The sequence below is a fragment of the Microcebus murinus genome, chromosome 17, assembly GCF_040939455.1.
Source record: "Microcebus murinus isolate Inina chromosome 17, M.murinus_Inina_mat1.0, whole genome shotgun sequence".
Taxonomy (NCBI): Eukaryota; Metazoa; Chordata; class Mammalia; order Primates; family Cheirogaleidae; genus Microcebus; species Microcebus murinus.
In genome coordinates, this window is record NC_134120.1 from 34,824,638 (window position 1) to 34,838,533 (window position 13,896).

A 13,896-nucleotide genomic window follows, 5' to 3' on the forward strand; every position below is an offset into this window, starting at 1 on the left:
CCCCTTCTGCACCAATGACCTCTGCCTTCTGGTGTTCATGCCTTTGCATGATATTCTCTCCCCTTAAGTGTGCATAGGACCCGTTACCCTACCTCTAACCCAAAGAATAACATGGCAAAAGTGATAGGAATCACTCCCCCCCCCATTACATTACTATATGTACGACTCTGTCTTGCTGGCAGACATACCAGACACGCTCTTCCTACTGGTCTTGAAGAAGTAGTTGCCATGAAAGAAGCCCCTTTATTGGAAAAGCCCACAAGGCAAAGAGGTGAAAGTAGCCTCTAGGAACTTAGCTTCCAGCAAGAGAATGAAGCCTCCATCCTGCAGCCTCAAGGAAACTGCCAACAACTTAAAGGAGTTTGGAAGCAAATCTTTCCCCAGTTGAACCTCTGATGAGACCACAGCCCCATTGGGTATCTGTATTGTAGCATAAGCTGAGAACCCAGTGAAGCTGTGCCTGCACTTTAGAATCTGTGAGAGAATACATGTTTGTTGTCTGAAGCTCCCAAGTTTGTGATTTAAAAACAAAAAAAAATTTTTTAGCAGTAACAAAGGTCCTATTTCCCTCTGCAGTCTCATGTCTCAATATCCACCAAGAACAACATGCACTTTACTGAACAGTGCACATTCTCTCTCAACTTTGACATTCTTTCTCTCTGCCTGGAATGCTCTCCACCACACCCTCCATCTGACTAACCTCCACCCATTCATTAAGTCTTGGCTGAAGCTCATTTTTCCCAGGAAACCTTTATAGAATGCACAAGACCAGCTCAGGTGGTCTTCCTGCACACCCTGAGGGTACCTACCTCACCTTACTGTTCTTTTCTATTTATTGTCAAGTTTCCCCACTAGGCTGTAACTTCCTTAAAATCAGAGGGTCTCATCAAAATCACTGTATATCTCCAGCATCTCTTACAGTGCGTCAACAAATATTTGTTGAGAAACTAAATGAAGGAGTAAAAAATAATGAAATGAGAATTCAAGTAAAGCTTTTATAAAAAGGGCAAGGAATCTAAGAAATAGAAATTGTTGTTTAAGAAATATTTTCTGAGCTGCTATGTATCTCTGTGTACCATGATGCCTTCTATGTTATAGTGAGAGGGGCTTCTCAGGTGATGCAGGTGACTGGAGCACACTGCAAGTACAGCCGCGTGTTGGCTTGCCTACTGCATCTTCCTTGCTCTAAATGGACATTGCAGAGATTCAATTTAAGTTTGCTAAACTCAACAAATATTAGGCCAGGCACGGTGGCTCAGACCTGTAATCCTAGCGCTCTGGGAGCCCAGGTGGGAGAGGAATGCTTGAACTCAGGAGTTCAAGACCAGCCTGAGCAAGAGTGAGACCCTGTCTCTACTAAAAATAGAAAAAATTGGCTGAGCACATGCCTATAGTCCCAGCTATGTGGGAGGCTGAGGCAGGAGGATTGCTTGAGCCCAGGAATTTGAGGTTGCTGTGAGCTAGGCTGATGCCATGGCACTCTAGCCTGGGTGACAGAGTGAGATTCTGTCTCAAAAAAACCCCCCCAAAACCCAAATATTAAATGAGGACCTTCTATGGGTCAGGCATTGGGGAAACAATGACAGCACAAGACAAAACTGGTACATAGTTTAGTTCACCTAATTCCAAGGGATTCTGGAAAATTCTTCAAGTCAAAACTGTTTTCTATTCCTGCCCCACGAATGAAGTAACAAAGGCACCAATAACAAATAAAAATAGGTTCACAGGCAATCTATACTATTTTGCTCATGAAAACTAAGAATGAATGCTTAGTCATTGTCCTTTGAGGCTTGACAAGGTTTCCTGTCAGGCTGAGAAGCAAAACCTTAAGTGATTATACCTGTGGAGAGACAAGCGATGATCTATCAGAGGAACGCGGGGCATTCAGTTCTAGAACTGGTTAATATTTCAACATATAGAGAGAGTAGCTATGTAAGAACGGCTCAAGGCTGGTTCTGAAAGAGTCCAGTCTTATTTAAAAAGGGGCTGGGATGTTTTGCTTCCTGGTGCAGGTGGGACAACCACAGAGGCCATCAGCCCTCTCCGGCGGATCTCTGTGTCAGGGAACAGACCACACGTGCCGAAACACACGCCAATTCTGGCTCCGGGAGCTGCTCTTCACTTTGAAATCCCCCAGGCCATTTACACAGGGAGCTATAGGTATTGAAAAATTAAGAAATCAGAGATTAATAATTTTACTAATCCTAGGGCTCAGTATTCTGGGCTTTGTACACATTCCTGCTTTTGGCCTAATAATTAGCCTGGAATAAGTGGCTTAACATCTCCTGCATTTATAATTGGAGATAAAATATAGCAACTCTCTCTCGTTACAGCAGGTAATAAGAATCTGCTGTAAAGGAAATGTTTTGAACTTAAAAAAAACTGTTAATTAGAGAAATAAATGCCATACCAATAAAATAGCATATGTTCTGTCATCTCAAACCTTAGTAACACTAAGCAGATAAATAAATAATAGCAGAGCTATTTATTTCTTTCATATACCATGTAATTTGAATTTGGTTTGTGATAACTTACTGTGGTTCAGCAGAGTAAGGGGAGAAGATAAGAACATAAAATAAGACCATATTCATGATATTTAAGAGAGGCAATATAATATAAGGATTAAAGAGTACAGGCTGTGGAATCACAGGGTGAAACCTTAAACCTTGGGTCTCCTTCTTCTAGTGTGTGATCCTGGCAAGTTACTGAACCTCTCTGTGCCTCAGTTTCCTCAACTCTGAAAATGAGGGTCATAAAACTATCTTTTAGAATTGTTGTGAAGCTAAACTCAACTAATACATGTTAAGTTCTTAGGATAATAGTTGGCACTTAGCGTGTGCTCAGTAAATATTTGCTAATATTACTGATGACTGCCCTTTACATTTGAAATGTTTTCCTTTTCCTTAACTTTATGAAAAAATTCTATTCATATGAGATTTAGATTCTGAGTTACACAATAATAGTACCACAATACTTTGTAGGTTTTAATCTTTATGCTTTAAAAAACTCTTAGTTTTTTTTTTTTTTAAAAAAACTATGTACATACTTTGACTCAGAAAGCCAAAATAATTAGAACTGCAAATGGAATTAGTAAATCATCTGTCAAAAATGCTGTCTCAGTAAGAAAATAAATTGGGATGACCATGAAAAATGCATGGATCTTCTACAGGGACTGCCAGGAGATTCCTATTTGAAACTCTAGAATTCTTTATGATTCTTTGCTCTTCTCTTCACTATTTCCAACTCAGAGATATTCAGTGTCCTGGCAAGGCAGAGCACTGCTCATATTTTATGTTATGGTTTTTATCATAATTATAGTAGGTGCTATGGTCTGAATGTTTGTGTCCCCCCAAATTCGTATGTTAAAACCTAATCCCCAGTGCAATAGTGTTAAAAGGGGAGGACTGTAGGCAGTAATTAGGTTAAGAGGCAAAGCCCAAAGGCTGCCTCTTCTACCATCCGAGTAAACAATGAGAAAGTGCCCTGTCTAGAGAGGGCCATCGCCAGACACTGAATCTGCCAGTGCCTCAATCCTGGACTTCTCAGCCCCCAGAACTGTGAGAAATAAAGTTCCGTACCAAGCTACCCAGTTAAAGATATTTTGTCATAGCAGACTGAATGGACTAAAACAGTAGGGAAATGTAGTTTCCATTATTTTTTGTGGAGAAAATATCCCAATGCCTAGCAGTGTGTCTTATAGATCTTACATATAGATATGTCGCCAGAAGAACAAAACCAGAGAGTAGGGGATCCCCTCTGAGAACTTAGTTGGGCCATTACAGTGTTTCTTTCCATTTTCTCCAGGTCTTAAGGTAGCTAAGGGAACAGTCATTAAGTGGTATGCAGCTTAGCAAGGGGACAGTTTCCTAACATGAACAGGTCGAATGAATGCAATGCTGACATGGGGCAGGGGTTGAGTGAAAGATACAAATATTGTTCCATATAAGAACAAGAAATACTAATGTGTTTGAAAAGAAGCCTTGCTAATTATGGGGCTGGTAAGAAAAATGCATCTCTTCCTTGTTCTGAATTGATACTGCATGATCTCTGAAAATTCAAGTTTGATCCTTAAAGAAATAAGTAGGTATATGGATAGTAGAGTTTGTGGTTAAGTGACTAGGGATTGTGGGACAGCAGTGTTATGCAGGTACCTACTGGCAAGTTGTAGGAATAAACAGGCATGACTCATCTTGCTGGAGAGACCATTAAGGGACAAGAAGTGTTCCTGGGCCTACTCTGTGGGGCTCTGTGAAGTCAAATGCCATCATGGACTGTCCTAGTATAAAGAGAAGAGATGGGAAAATGATTTTCTTGGAGTAAATAATGGCTTTGGGGTAAGACCAACATTTGTGGCTAAAGGGAAGAGTTTCTCAAAAGGTAAATGGAGATTTAGTGCATCCTGGCAAAAATAAATAAAAGGAAGTCCTGAATAAAGACACAGGTCTGAGGCCAGGGTTAGAACCCCTTGAATGGGATTTATTTCTTGAGTATTTCTCCCTTAGGGTCAGGTTGAGTTAAGTGTCTGTTAAATAAAAAACATCAACACTATTTGCAGCAATATACAAAATCCAGTCTCCACAACACTGAGTCACAATATTTAAGATACAATCCAAAATTATTTGATATATGAAGAGTCAGGAAAATGTAATATATTCTTCAAAGAAAAGCAAAGGAATAGATGCCATTTGTGAGATGGCCAGGATGGTAGAATTAGCAGATAAGAACTTTACAAGCAGCTACCCTAACCATGCTCAGTAAAGGAAAATATGTTCATATGAATCAAAAGGTAGGTAAACACAGTGAAGAAAAAAAATAAATGAAAAATTTAAAACAAAAACACAATAGCTTCAATTTTTTAAAATATAGAATTCTATGATAGTAGAATTGAGATGACTAAGGAAAGAGAGGGTAAACTTGAAAATATATCAACAGAAACCATCCAAGGAAGAGAGAAAATAAGGACTGGAAAAAAAAATCAACAGTGCCTCAGGGACTTTTGGTATAATTTCAAAAGCTCTAACATATGTATAAATAGAGCCCCAGAAGGATAGGATAGAAAGAATGGAGATGAAAAATGATTTGAAAAAATAATGCTGAAAACTTCCTGAAGACATAAATTTACAGATTTAGGAAGCTTAATGAACTCTAAAACAAGATAAATTCAAAAAGAACCATGATTAGGCACATCACAGTCACACTACTGAAAACTAAAGATAAGGAAAAAATTTTGACTGCACCCAGAGAAAAACTACATATTACTTACAGGAGAAGAATGATTAGAATGAGCATACACTTCTTAACTTTGGGGGCCATAGGCAGTACAGTGGAATGACATCTTTAAAGTGCTTAAAGGAGATATACACACATGTTTACATATATGTATTTTTCACTTGAATCCTTTATCAAGTTAAAATATTCTTTAAGAATGAAGGTAAAATAAAGACATTTACAGAAAAAGAAAAACTAAAAGATTTTGTTGCCACTGGACCTGCACTATAAGAAATCCTAAAGAAACTTCTTCAATCTAAAGAGATACAAAACAAATAGGGAACTGAGATGTTCAAGAATGAAAGAAGAGATTGGACATGTTGGAAGCTCTGGCATAGCGGGGCAGGGGAGGGGGACAGGGGCAAGTTATGTAAACCTAACTGTAACCCTATAATATGAAGTAATACAAATAATGAAGGAAGAACACTAGAAATGGTAAATATGTGAAAAATAAACAATTTTTCTTTTAATTTCTTTATAATACATATGACTGTTTAAAGCAGCATTGTTTAATAGAAGTATGTGAACCACATAAGTGATTTAAAATTTTCTAGTAGCCACACCTAAAAAAAGTAAAAAAAAGACTAATTTTAACATAAGCAAAATATATATAGCTCATACAAAATATATTTTCTACATATAATCAATATAAAAATTTTAGATGTTTCACTTTTCATACTAAGTCTTCTAAATTCAGCAAGCATTTTATATATATAGCACATTTCAATGAAAAATAAACACATTTAGAATCCTTAACAGCTTCTGTGTACTGAAGATTGTGGGTTTAAAGCAAAAGTTGTAACTTTGTTTTGTAGGGTTTATAACGTATAGAAATGTAACACATATGACAGTGAAGAACAATGGGGAGAAGGGTTTCAAGGTTTCCATATTTTATATGGAGTTATACAATATTAATTTTAAGCACACTGTGAAAAGATATGAATACATATTGCAATCCTTAGAACTACTAAAAATATTAATGCAAAGAGGTATAGTTTAAAAAGCAATAAATACATTAAAGTAAAACTCTAAAAAATATTTTAAGAATCCAGAAGATGATAGGGAGGGATTAACAGCAAAACAAAAAAACAGAGGAGACAAACAGAAAACAAATGATAACACGGTAGATTTAAATCCAACCAAATCAATAATTACATTAAGTGTAAATGGACTAGACATTCTCATTAAAGGGCAGAGATTATCAGAATGAAAAAAAAGCAAGATCCAATCATATGCTATCTAGAAGAGAACCACTTTAAAATATAAAGAAAAAGATAAGTAAAAATTTAACTTATGGAGAAAGATATACCAAGCAAACAGTAAGCATAAGAAAGCTGGAGTGGCTATATTAATATCAGATAAAATAGACTTATAAGACAAAGAGTATTATCAAAGGTAAAAACAAGCACCTCATCAAATAAAAAGGTCCATTCAACAGATGACTTAACAATCATAAATATGTATGTAACTAATAACAGAGCCTTAAAATATGGGAAATAAAAACTGAGAGAATTAAAGAGAGAAATGGATAATTCCCAAGTCAATGCAGGAAGATTTAATACACTCTTTGCAGCAATTGTTAGAACTAGATAACAAAAATATCCATAAAAACACAGAGGATCTTAACACAATCAACACTTCGATCTAAGTGACATTTCTAAAACACCATACTACCAGCGAATGCAGAATACACAGTTTTCAACTGTATGTGATACACTGACCAAGAGAGACCATATTCTGGGCCATAAAGCCGAGATCAGGAGGAGGATAAAAATCACTCTTTACTGCTATATTTTACTGCCTCTTTTAAAAAACAAAACAAAAAAACAAAACAAAAGCAACTCTTCTTTCCCAAAAAAAGGCGAGCAGTGTTGCTTACTTAGATTACAAGTGCTCAACAAATGTTCATACATTGCTAAACAAATAAATGAATAAACATGGTCACATTTTATAGTTATATGAACAGCCTTAGAAAACCCCAAATTAAAGGTAATTGAGAATGTGGGTATTCAAATATTCAATACAGTATTTAAAAGCACTGTTAGGATTTCTTTAAATCTGCACTTAGGTATTTAATTATAATTGTTCAAACACTTTATTATACTTAGGTTACTTCCTTTTTGAAACTATTCTTAGCATTCTTATTAATCTGATTTTAAGGCCGAAACACTGAAGCCCTTAAGGAAAAGAGAAAGCTCAGACTCAATTACCATAGCAACTCTAAATCTATCGCACTATATTTGTATACGGGAGTTTGATTTAAATACATGAATGTATGTGAATTTGCAATGTGTCTAAGCTGTAGTTGCTATAGAAACCATACTTCGAATTTCCTTTTAAATTTAGTAAGTGCTCACATGTGAAAACTGATCCCCCTAGACAGCTATCTGGAGTTGCAGATATAGCTCATAGCAACAAATTTACAAACATCGTGATTCACAATGATTTATGTACTTAATAGATATCTAACATTATGCAAATATGTATTTTAATACATGTCCCCTGGTTGGTAGATCAAAACCAATTCCAGATGCAACTCCTAAGAATGTAGACCATAAAACTTGGCCAGGCAGCCATCCAACCTTATGTGACAGCCTCTGCTTATGCTAAAGCTTGTTACATCAAGGTAAGTTACCCAACTATACACAGAAATCAAACTACCCTACAGCTTCTCTGAATCGACAGAAGAAAAGCTTTTATTTGTATTGAAATGGCAGAAAAATCTAGCATGTTTTAACAAAAACAGAATGCACCAAGGATGGGGGGCATATCTATTTTATACATGAGCAAACGCTCTCTGGCACATGGCTATATAAGTAGTCTGCATGATGTCAAAGTACATTTTTTTTCTTCGTAATGTAGACAGAGTCCTCTTGTGATTATCATCATGGTTATAATCCACTTCATGATCATTTTTTCCACTCTAATCTGGTCCTTCTGTCATACAAAATGTTTTGAAGCTGTCACTTACTACTCTTACCGTGCAATAGACAAGTTAATTTTCATATTAGCCTAAGGAATTATTTGGGGAGAGAGAAATTCACTGCAAAAATGAATCGAGTATTCCAAAGCCAAAAATGAAAAAGTAACTGAGGAGCAGCTCCTGTTTTGGATTATACCACCCACTGCTTGTTTCCACCAATACCAACGATTAAGAAATGGCCAAGGCTTGGAGGTGGGAACAGAAATTACTACTAAATGTTACTGATCTGGCACCCCTGTGAGATAAATGTGATACAGATATGCGAATTTCCCAGGCAGCTGACCATCAATCACCTCATCAAGTACTTTAATCTGTCCTAAATTTTAGATGGACAAAATCAGGATGGTGTATGAAGAGAATGGCCTTGAGTGGCTTCAGACCATAGGCGCGGAGACCAGTTGAGAGACTATAAACATAGAGTTCATGGGGAAAATGATTCAGAGTCAATATTATAAACAGAGAAGTATAACAGAATCCTAAGAATTATAAGGGACCAATGACAGTTTTGATAAGTGCATTCTGGCGTCACATAGACACTGAAGACTACCAAGAAGCATGGAGCTATTTGATTTTGTGATAAAGATCCCAGGCTACCACTAGGCTTATTAGTAAGGTTTTGTTAAATTTTTTGGCTCTTCTTTTACTGATATTTGTACTTTCTATTGATACCTGTGTATTCCTTGCCTTAATGAGTTATGTGCTAAGAATCTATATCCCCAGGTTTATTATGCCTAAATTAAGAAAGAGCAAGTAGGCTCTGAATAAGTATCCTCGAAATTCTCTCACACATAAAAAGTGTATAAATTTTATGGCACAGATTTTATTATAAAACACCTATTCTGACTCTTAGAAGACATTTTTGGCTTACATTTTCTTGGCTGTATTCCCAATAACTAGGGAAAATGAGGCCTTTTGAAAAATGAGGTCTTCATGCATTCATAGGAGCCTTTTTCTTACCATGGCTTTTAATAATAATGTTCTATATGTGATGTATACTTTGCTATAATTTTTCTCCTAGTATAGCTTTACTATCCCACAATGCCCAAAAGTCAGAACATATTTTATTTAAAAGGGAATGACTGATTTGACTTCTGAAAATATCCTTTCTCCCTAATGAAGATCAATGAGGCAAACATGGTCAGGGTATCAGGAACACGGTCTCAGGAATTACTGCCTTCTGGAACATTATAAACCAAATTTATTATCTGTTGACTTTAATGTGTTTGCTGAGCTTTGTCACTTGAGAGGTTAAGCTCTGGAAAATATATATTTCTCTTTCAGGTTCATGGACATTCTATCAAAATGGCAAGTTTCTCTGTGGCTCTTGTGAAAGACGGATGAGGGAATTCCTAGCAAACGAGGCCAAGGCAGCATAATGACAGTGCTGTTTGGAGGAGGAGGAGTGTTGGTGTCAATGTTAAAAAAAAAAAAAAAAAACTAAGGACACGTTATGACTATGGAAGAAAAATATTCTGAAGTCTATCCAATTTCACCATTAAAAACTTAAAAAAATAGCGGTTGAGTTTCAAGACCAATCTGTCCATCATTCACAGCTATAAAAAATGACATTAAGATAAGAAATGCCAGACACCCTTGATTTTCTCACCTCCCTGTCCTCCCACTTCATGGGCCCCCAAATCCCAGACTCTGGAGAGCATACACCGTCCACCTTCTCCATTCCAGATCCTAGACTGATGAAAGTTGCTGACAAAAGTTGAAGGCCAATTTGAACTGCCATAAATATTTGCTGCCCAAACTCCTTGTGGCTTAAATTTTACTCTACCTCTTTCATCACTTCAGCTCCAGAAAAATAAATATCCCCCTTTCCTTTCTAACCCTCTATCTATGCCCGTGACCTCAATTTTCTTCTCTCCAGCTTTAGGATCATGCTCCACCAATTTCTTCTCTTCTTCCTGCTTTCCATTATTCCTTCTCCAAGGACCTTTCTCTCATCTTACAAACCTACTCATTTTGCCTTATCCTAAAAGCAAACAAAAGCAGATCAGTAAGAATATCATCATCTCTTTCCCTTATACCAACCAAATGGCTTTTATTTCCTTATAAATTTGTTAAGGTCGAATCTACTCTTACTACCTCTAATCCACCCTTGTTAAATTGCTGCAATCTAGACTTACGCCCTCAGCATTTTAATGGGCCGATTCTCTAAAGGACTATTAATCATCTGTTAGGAGTCAGACTTCTTTGGCCTATTTTCAGGCTTTACCCTGTATGATATCTCCACAATTAATATTTGGCACTGTTGGTGACCCCTCTTCCTAGAAATTTCCTACTGTTTGTTCTCTGAGGCTGAACACCCCTGGTTTTCTTCCTTATGTTCATCTTTTTCTCAGCTTCTTCTTTTTCCTTCTTCCCCCTTGAATGTATGTATTTCCAAAGAGCTGTGCTTAGTTTTCTCTGTTTTACATAGGCTCACCCATTCTACGGGCTCCAAAGTTGGGTTTTTATAGTGTGTCCACACCCTTCCTCCAACTCATTCCTCAACCCACTCCTGGTCCCATCATCCCACTGAAGGGAGGAATCATTCAAGTGGAGAAATCCAATGGATTCTTCCAGACCACATTTTACTTGACTTCTCAGTAGATATAGACACTGTTGACCATTCTGCTCCCTTCTGTCTGCTTCCCTGACACTCCCTAGTTTCCGTCAATCTTTCTGGCATCCTCCCCACTTCCTACACCAGCCCTTCCTCCTCCACTCAGCCAGTAAATGTCAGAGCTCCTCAAGGCACTCTCCCCTTATCATTCAGTATTCACTTCCAGCTTCCATAAATGGACATATGGAAAACTCACAAATACTTCCCTCTAGCCCACACTCCTTTGAGCACCAGACACACACGGGCACCCCCCCCATACACACACACACAAACTGCCTATTTAGATATATTCTTAGATGTTGCAAAGGAATCTCAAACTCAGTATGTTCAAAACTAACTTACAGTTTTTTCCCAAATTTGGTTTTCTTTCCGCATTTCCTGAATAATTACCCCCCCCCCACTCAATCCTTCTAGGGGCTTGCGACAAACCGAGACACGTCTGACATATCCCTTTGACTCCAGTATTCATCCATTACCCATATTGGGCATGAATAAGAAATTTGTATTATTTGCAAAAGGTTACTGACTGAGCAAGTACAAACACTGGGTTCCACATGTGGGACAGAAACATGGTTTCTGAGGATTTCATTGTTTAATTGTCCAGTACTTGACTGGTGTTTATAATAATGACCCAATTTTATAAGGACATGCTCTGCCTGATAAAGTGTGCTTTTTATAGCAGGGATGTTTATAATATATTTTAGAAAGATTTTTAACCACAAAAGTTTAACAAGTTTTAAAGTTCTAGATATTTACCCTCAATGCCTTCACTTTTGGAGAAAGCTGGATAAAGGGGCTATTGCTGAGTGTTTTTACAGAAAAACTGGCATTGCCTATACAAGAGATAGGATGTATATAGTTCATGAATTTCCTTTGAGGACTACGGATGGTGAACCATATTTAAAAGCATCATTTAGTTCATACTCTGGTCTATACCGCCGGCAATTAAGCAATGACAATATTTCAGTCAAAATCTAAACAGACTATTTGAAATTTCTTAGGAAAACCAGAAGGAGAAGGAAACCTATCCCTGGAGTATTATTTTAACATCCAGCTTCAGTGATATAACATGAATAGCTCTGTCTTTTTAATAGTTTAAATCAAGATTGTTAGATTAATGACAAATGGGTCACAGGAAGATAAATGTGGTCAGACAGAAACAATAAAAACCATCCAAAGGCATTAAAAATATCGACTGCTGGGAAGAATCAATCACAAACACACAGCAAAGCACAGGAGGGTCTGAGCTATCTTCTAAAATGAAAGTGACTCAGTGATTTCATAGTGACAATACCTGCTGTTGGGGAGTTTGCATGGTGAGACTTTTTCGGCAGGTTGAAGATCTGTTCACCAGGGTCTGGGGGAGGAATTGCATCTTGCCCTTGTCGTGCCTCTACGGGATCATACTCCTTCCCATCATAGTTAGCATCGTAGAATTTCTTAAACCACTGAATAAAATCCAAGTTGTCTTGGAAACGTCCTTTCACTAGCTTCTCCACTGGAATTACCTGCAACATAAAATCGCTATGTGAGTTACAAGCCTCATGTTTGTTTGTATTTAACACAACTAAAGTATTCCCTAAATATAACTATTTCTTGGAATATTTAATAGTTCTCTTGGAATATTAACAGTTAATATTTTAATATTTAATATCATTTAATGATTCTCTTGGAATATTTAACACTGTTGAATAAACCAGACAAAAGAAGGAATACCCTTAGCTGCCAACCAAGAGGGGCTGATCTCCCTCATGGTATATTTATTGTCAAAGCATCTCCCCACAAAAACAGAGGCTTGGGATGTTCTGCTATTTCAAGACTGATGAGCTTTCCTTATTTCTTTGTAACACTTGGCCCAGCTGTGTTGGGATAAACTCTTATAAAGGTTATAGCTATTAGAGAGTGCAGAGACTGAAATCAATGAAAACAGATATCAATCTAATGGTTCATATGAAACAAAATGAGCTTTCCTGGAGCTTATTTATTATGTATAGAGACAAATATGGAAACAATTAACCACAATATAGGGCCTAGTAATTCATGGGCTACCCAGGAGCACATGGCTCCTGTGCCAGGGAGTACAGAGGAAAAGAAAGTGAGGCTGATTAAGGGGGCCATCGAGAGCTCTGGGGTTGGGGAGAGGGAGGTACACAGCATTCGCATCACCTTCCAAGACACGAGTTTCAGCCTCTGCAACCTGAAGAGCCAACCAGTATTCCCTAGAGAGGTCTTACAGGAACTTTCAGAATTATGACAAGGAAAAGGTATGGTTAGACTGTTTAATTTAGCAGGCCACTATTTTTTTTGAAGGAAAATGGAAAGGTATGTAAGGTATCCAAATTACACCACTGCTGGATTCTAACTTCATATGTCTTTGGGTGGGAACACTCGTTGAATGTGAACCAGGAGAGAGTTACAAAGCGAGGGTGTGAGTCAGATTGTGTGTATCTGTGTGAACATGTGATTCAACAAGCTCATGGCTCTGCTGTGTGACAAGATGAATGGAAGCTGTGTAAATTAAAGTTTCGGCAAGGCTGTGCCACTTTAGAGCTGTATATCGTTGATATCCTAAAATGTGTCAATAGGACCACTTTAAAAAATGTGGAAAGATATTACATATCAATGACAACTTGGAAGGCAAAAACCAGCTCCAGCTGAAGTATATCAGGCCAACCATTAAACGAAATCATTAGCAATATATTTTTCAAAAATGTATTTTGTGTAGCTAAAATAGAAACTAAACCAAGTATAGAACAAAATAAAAGGGAGCAAACTTTTGGAGGAGACCACATTTTCCACGAAGACTCTTCTGGTAATAGATTTCAGTGTTGACATTTCCCTGCTCTCACTTCCCCCACTGCCAGTGAAGTCTGCTCACAAAGGAAGAATTTCTGCCATATGCGCACTTAATTGACTTTTCATTGTGCTCTTTGTTTACTTTTATGCCTTCTGAGTTTAAAATTTTTGTTTATGTTGATATTGATCAATTGTTTGAAAGTGACTTCTTAGTGGCCCCTTAGAACCCAGGGCC

General features: G+C 37.4%; 1 protein-coding gene across 3 annotated transcripts in view; it reads right to left on the bottom strand.

The window, feature by feature from the left end:
- The window catches only part of MAPRE2 (microtubule associated protein RP/EB family member 2), a 138,679-nt gene that overhangs the window by 27,034 nt on the left and 97,749 nt on the right, over positions 1-13,896 (bottom strand). For all 3 annotated transcript variants that reach the window (XM_020282377.2, XM_020282381.2, XM_020282380.2), the window contains one exon: positions 12,160-12,373. In XM_020282377.2, coding sequence (XP_020137966.1) covers positions 12,160-12,373 — 214 coding nt within the window. The remainder of the gene's footprint in view (positions 1-12,159; positions 12,374-13,896) is intronic.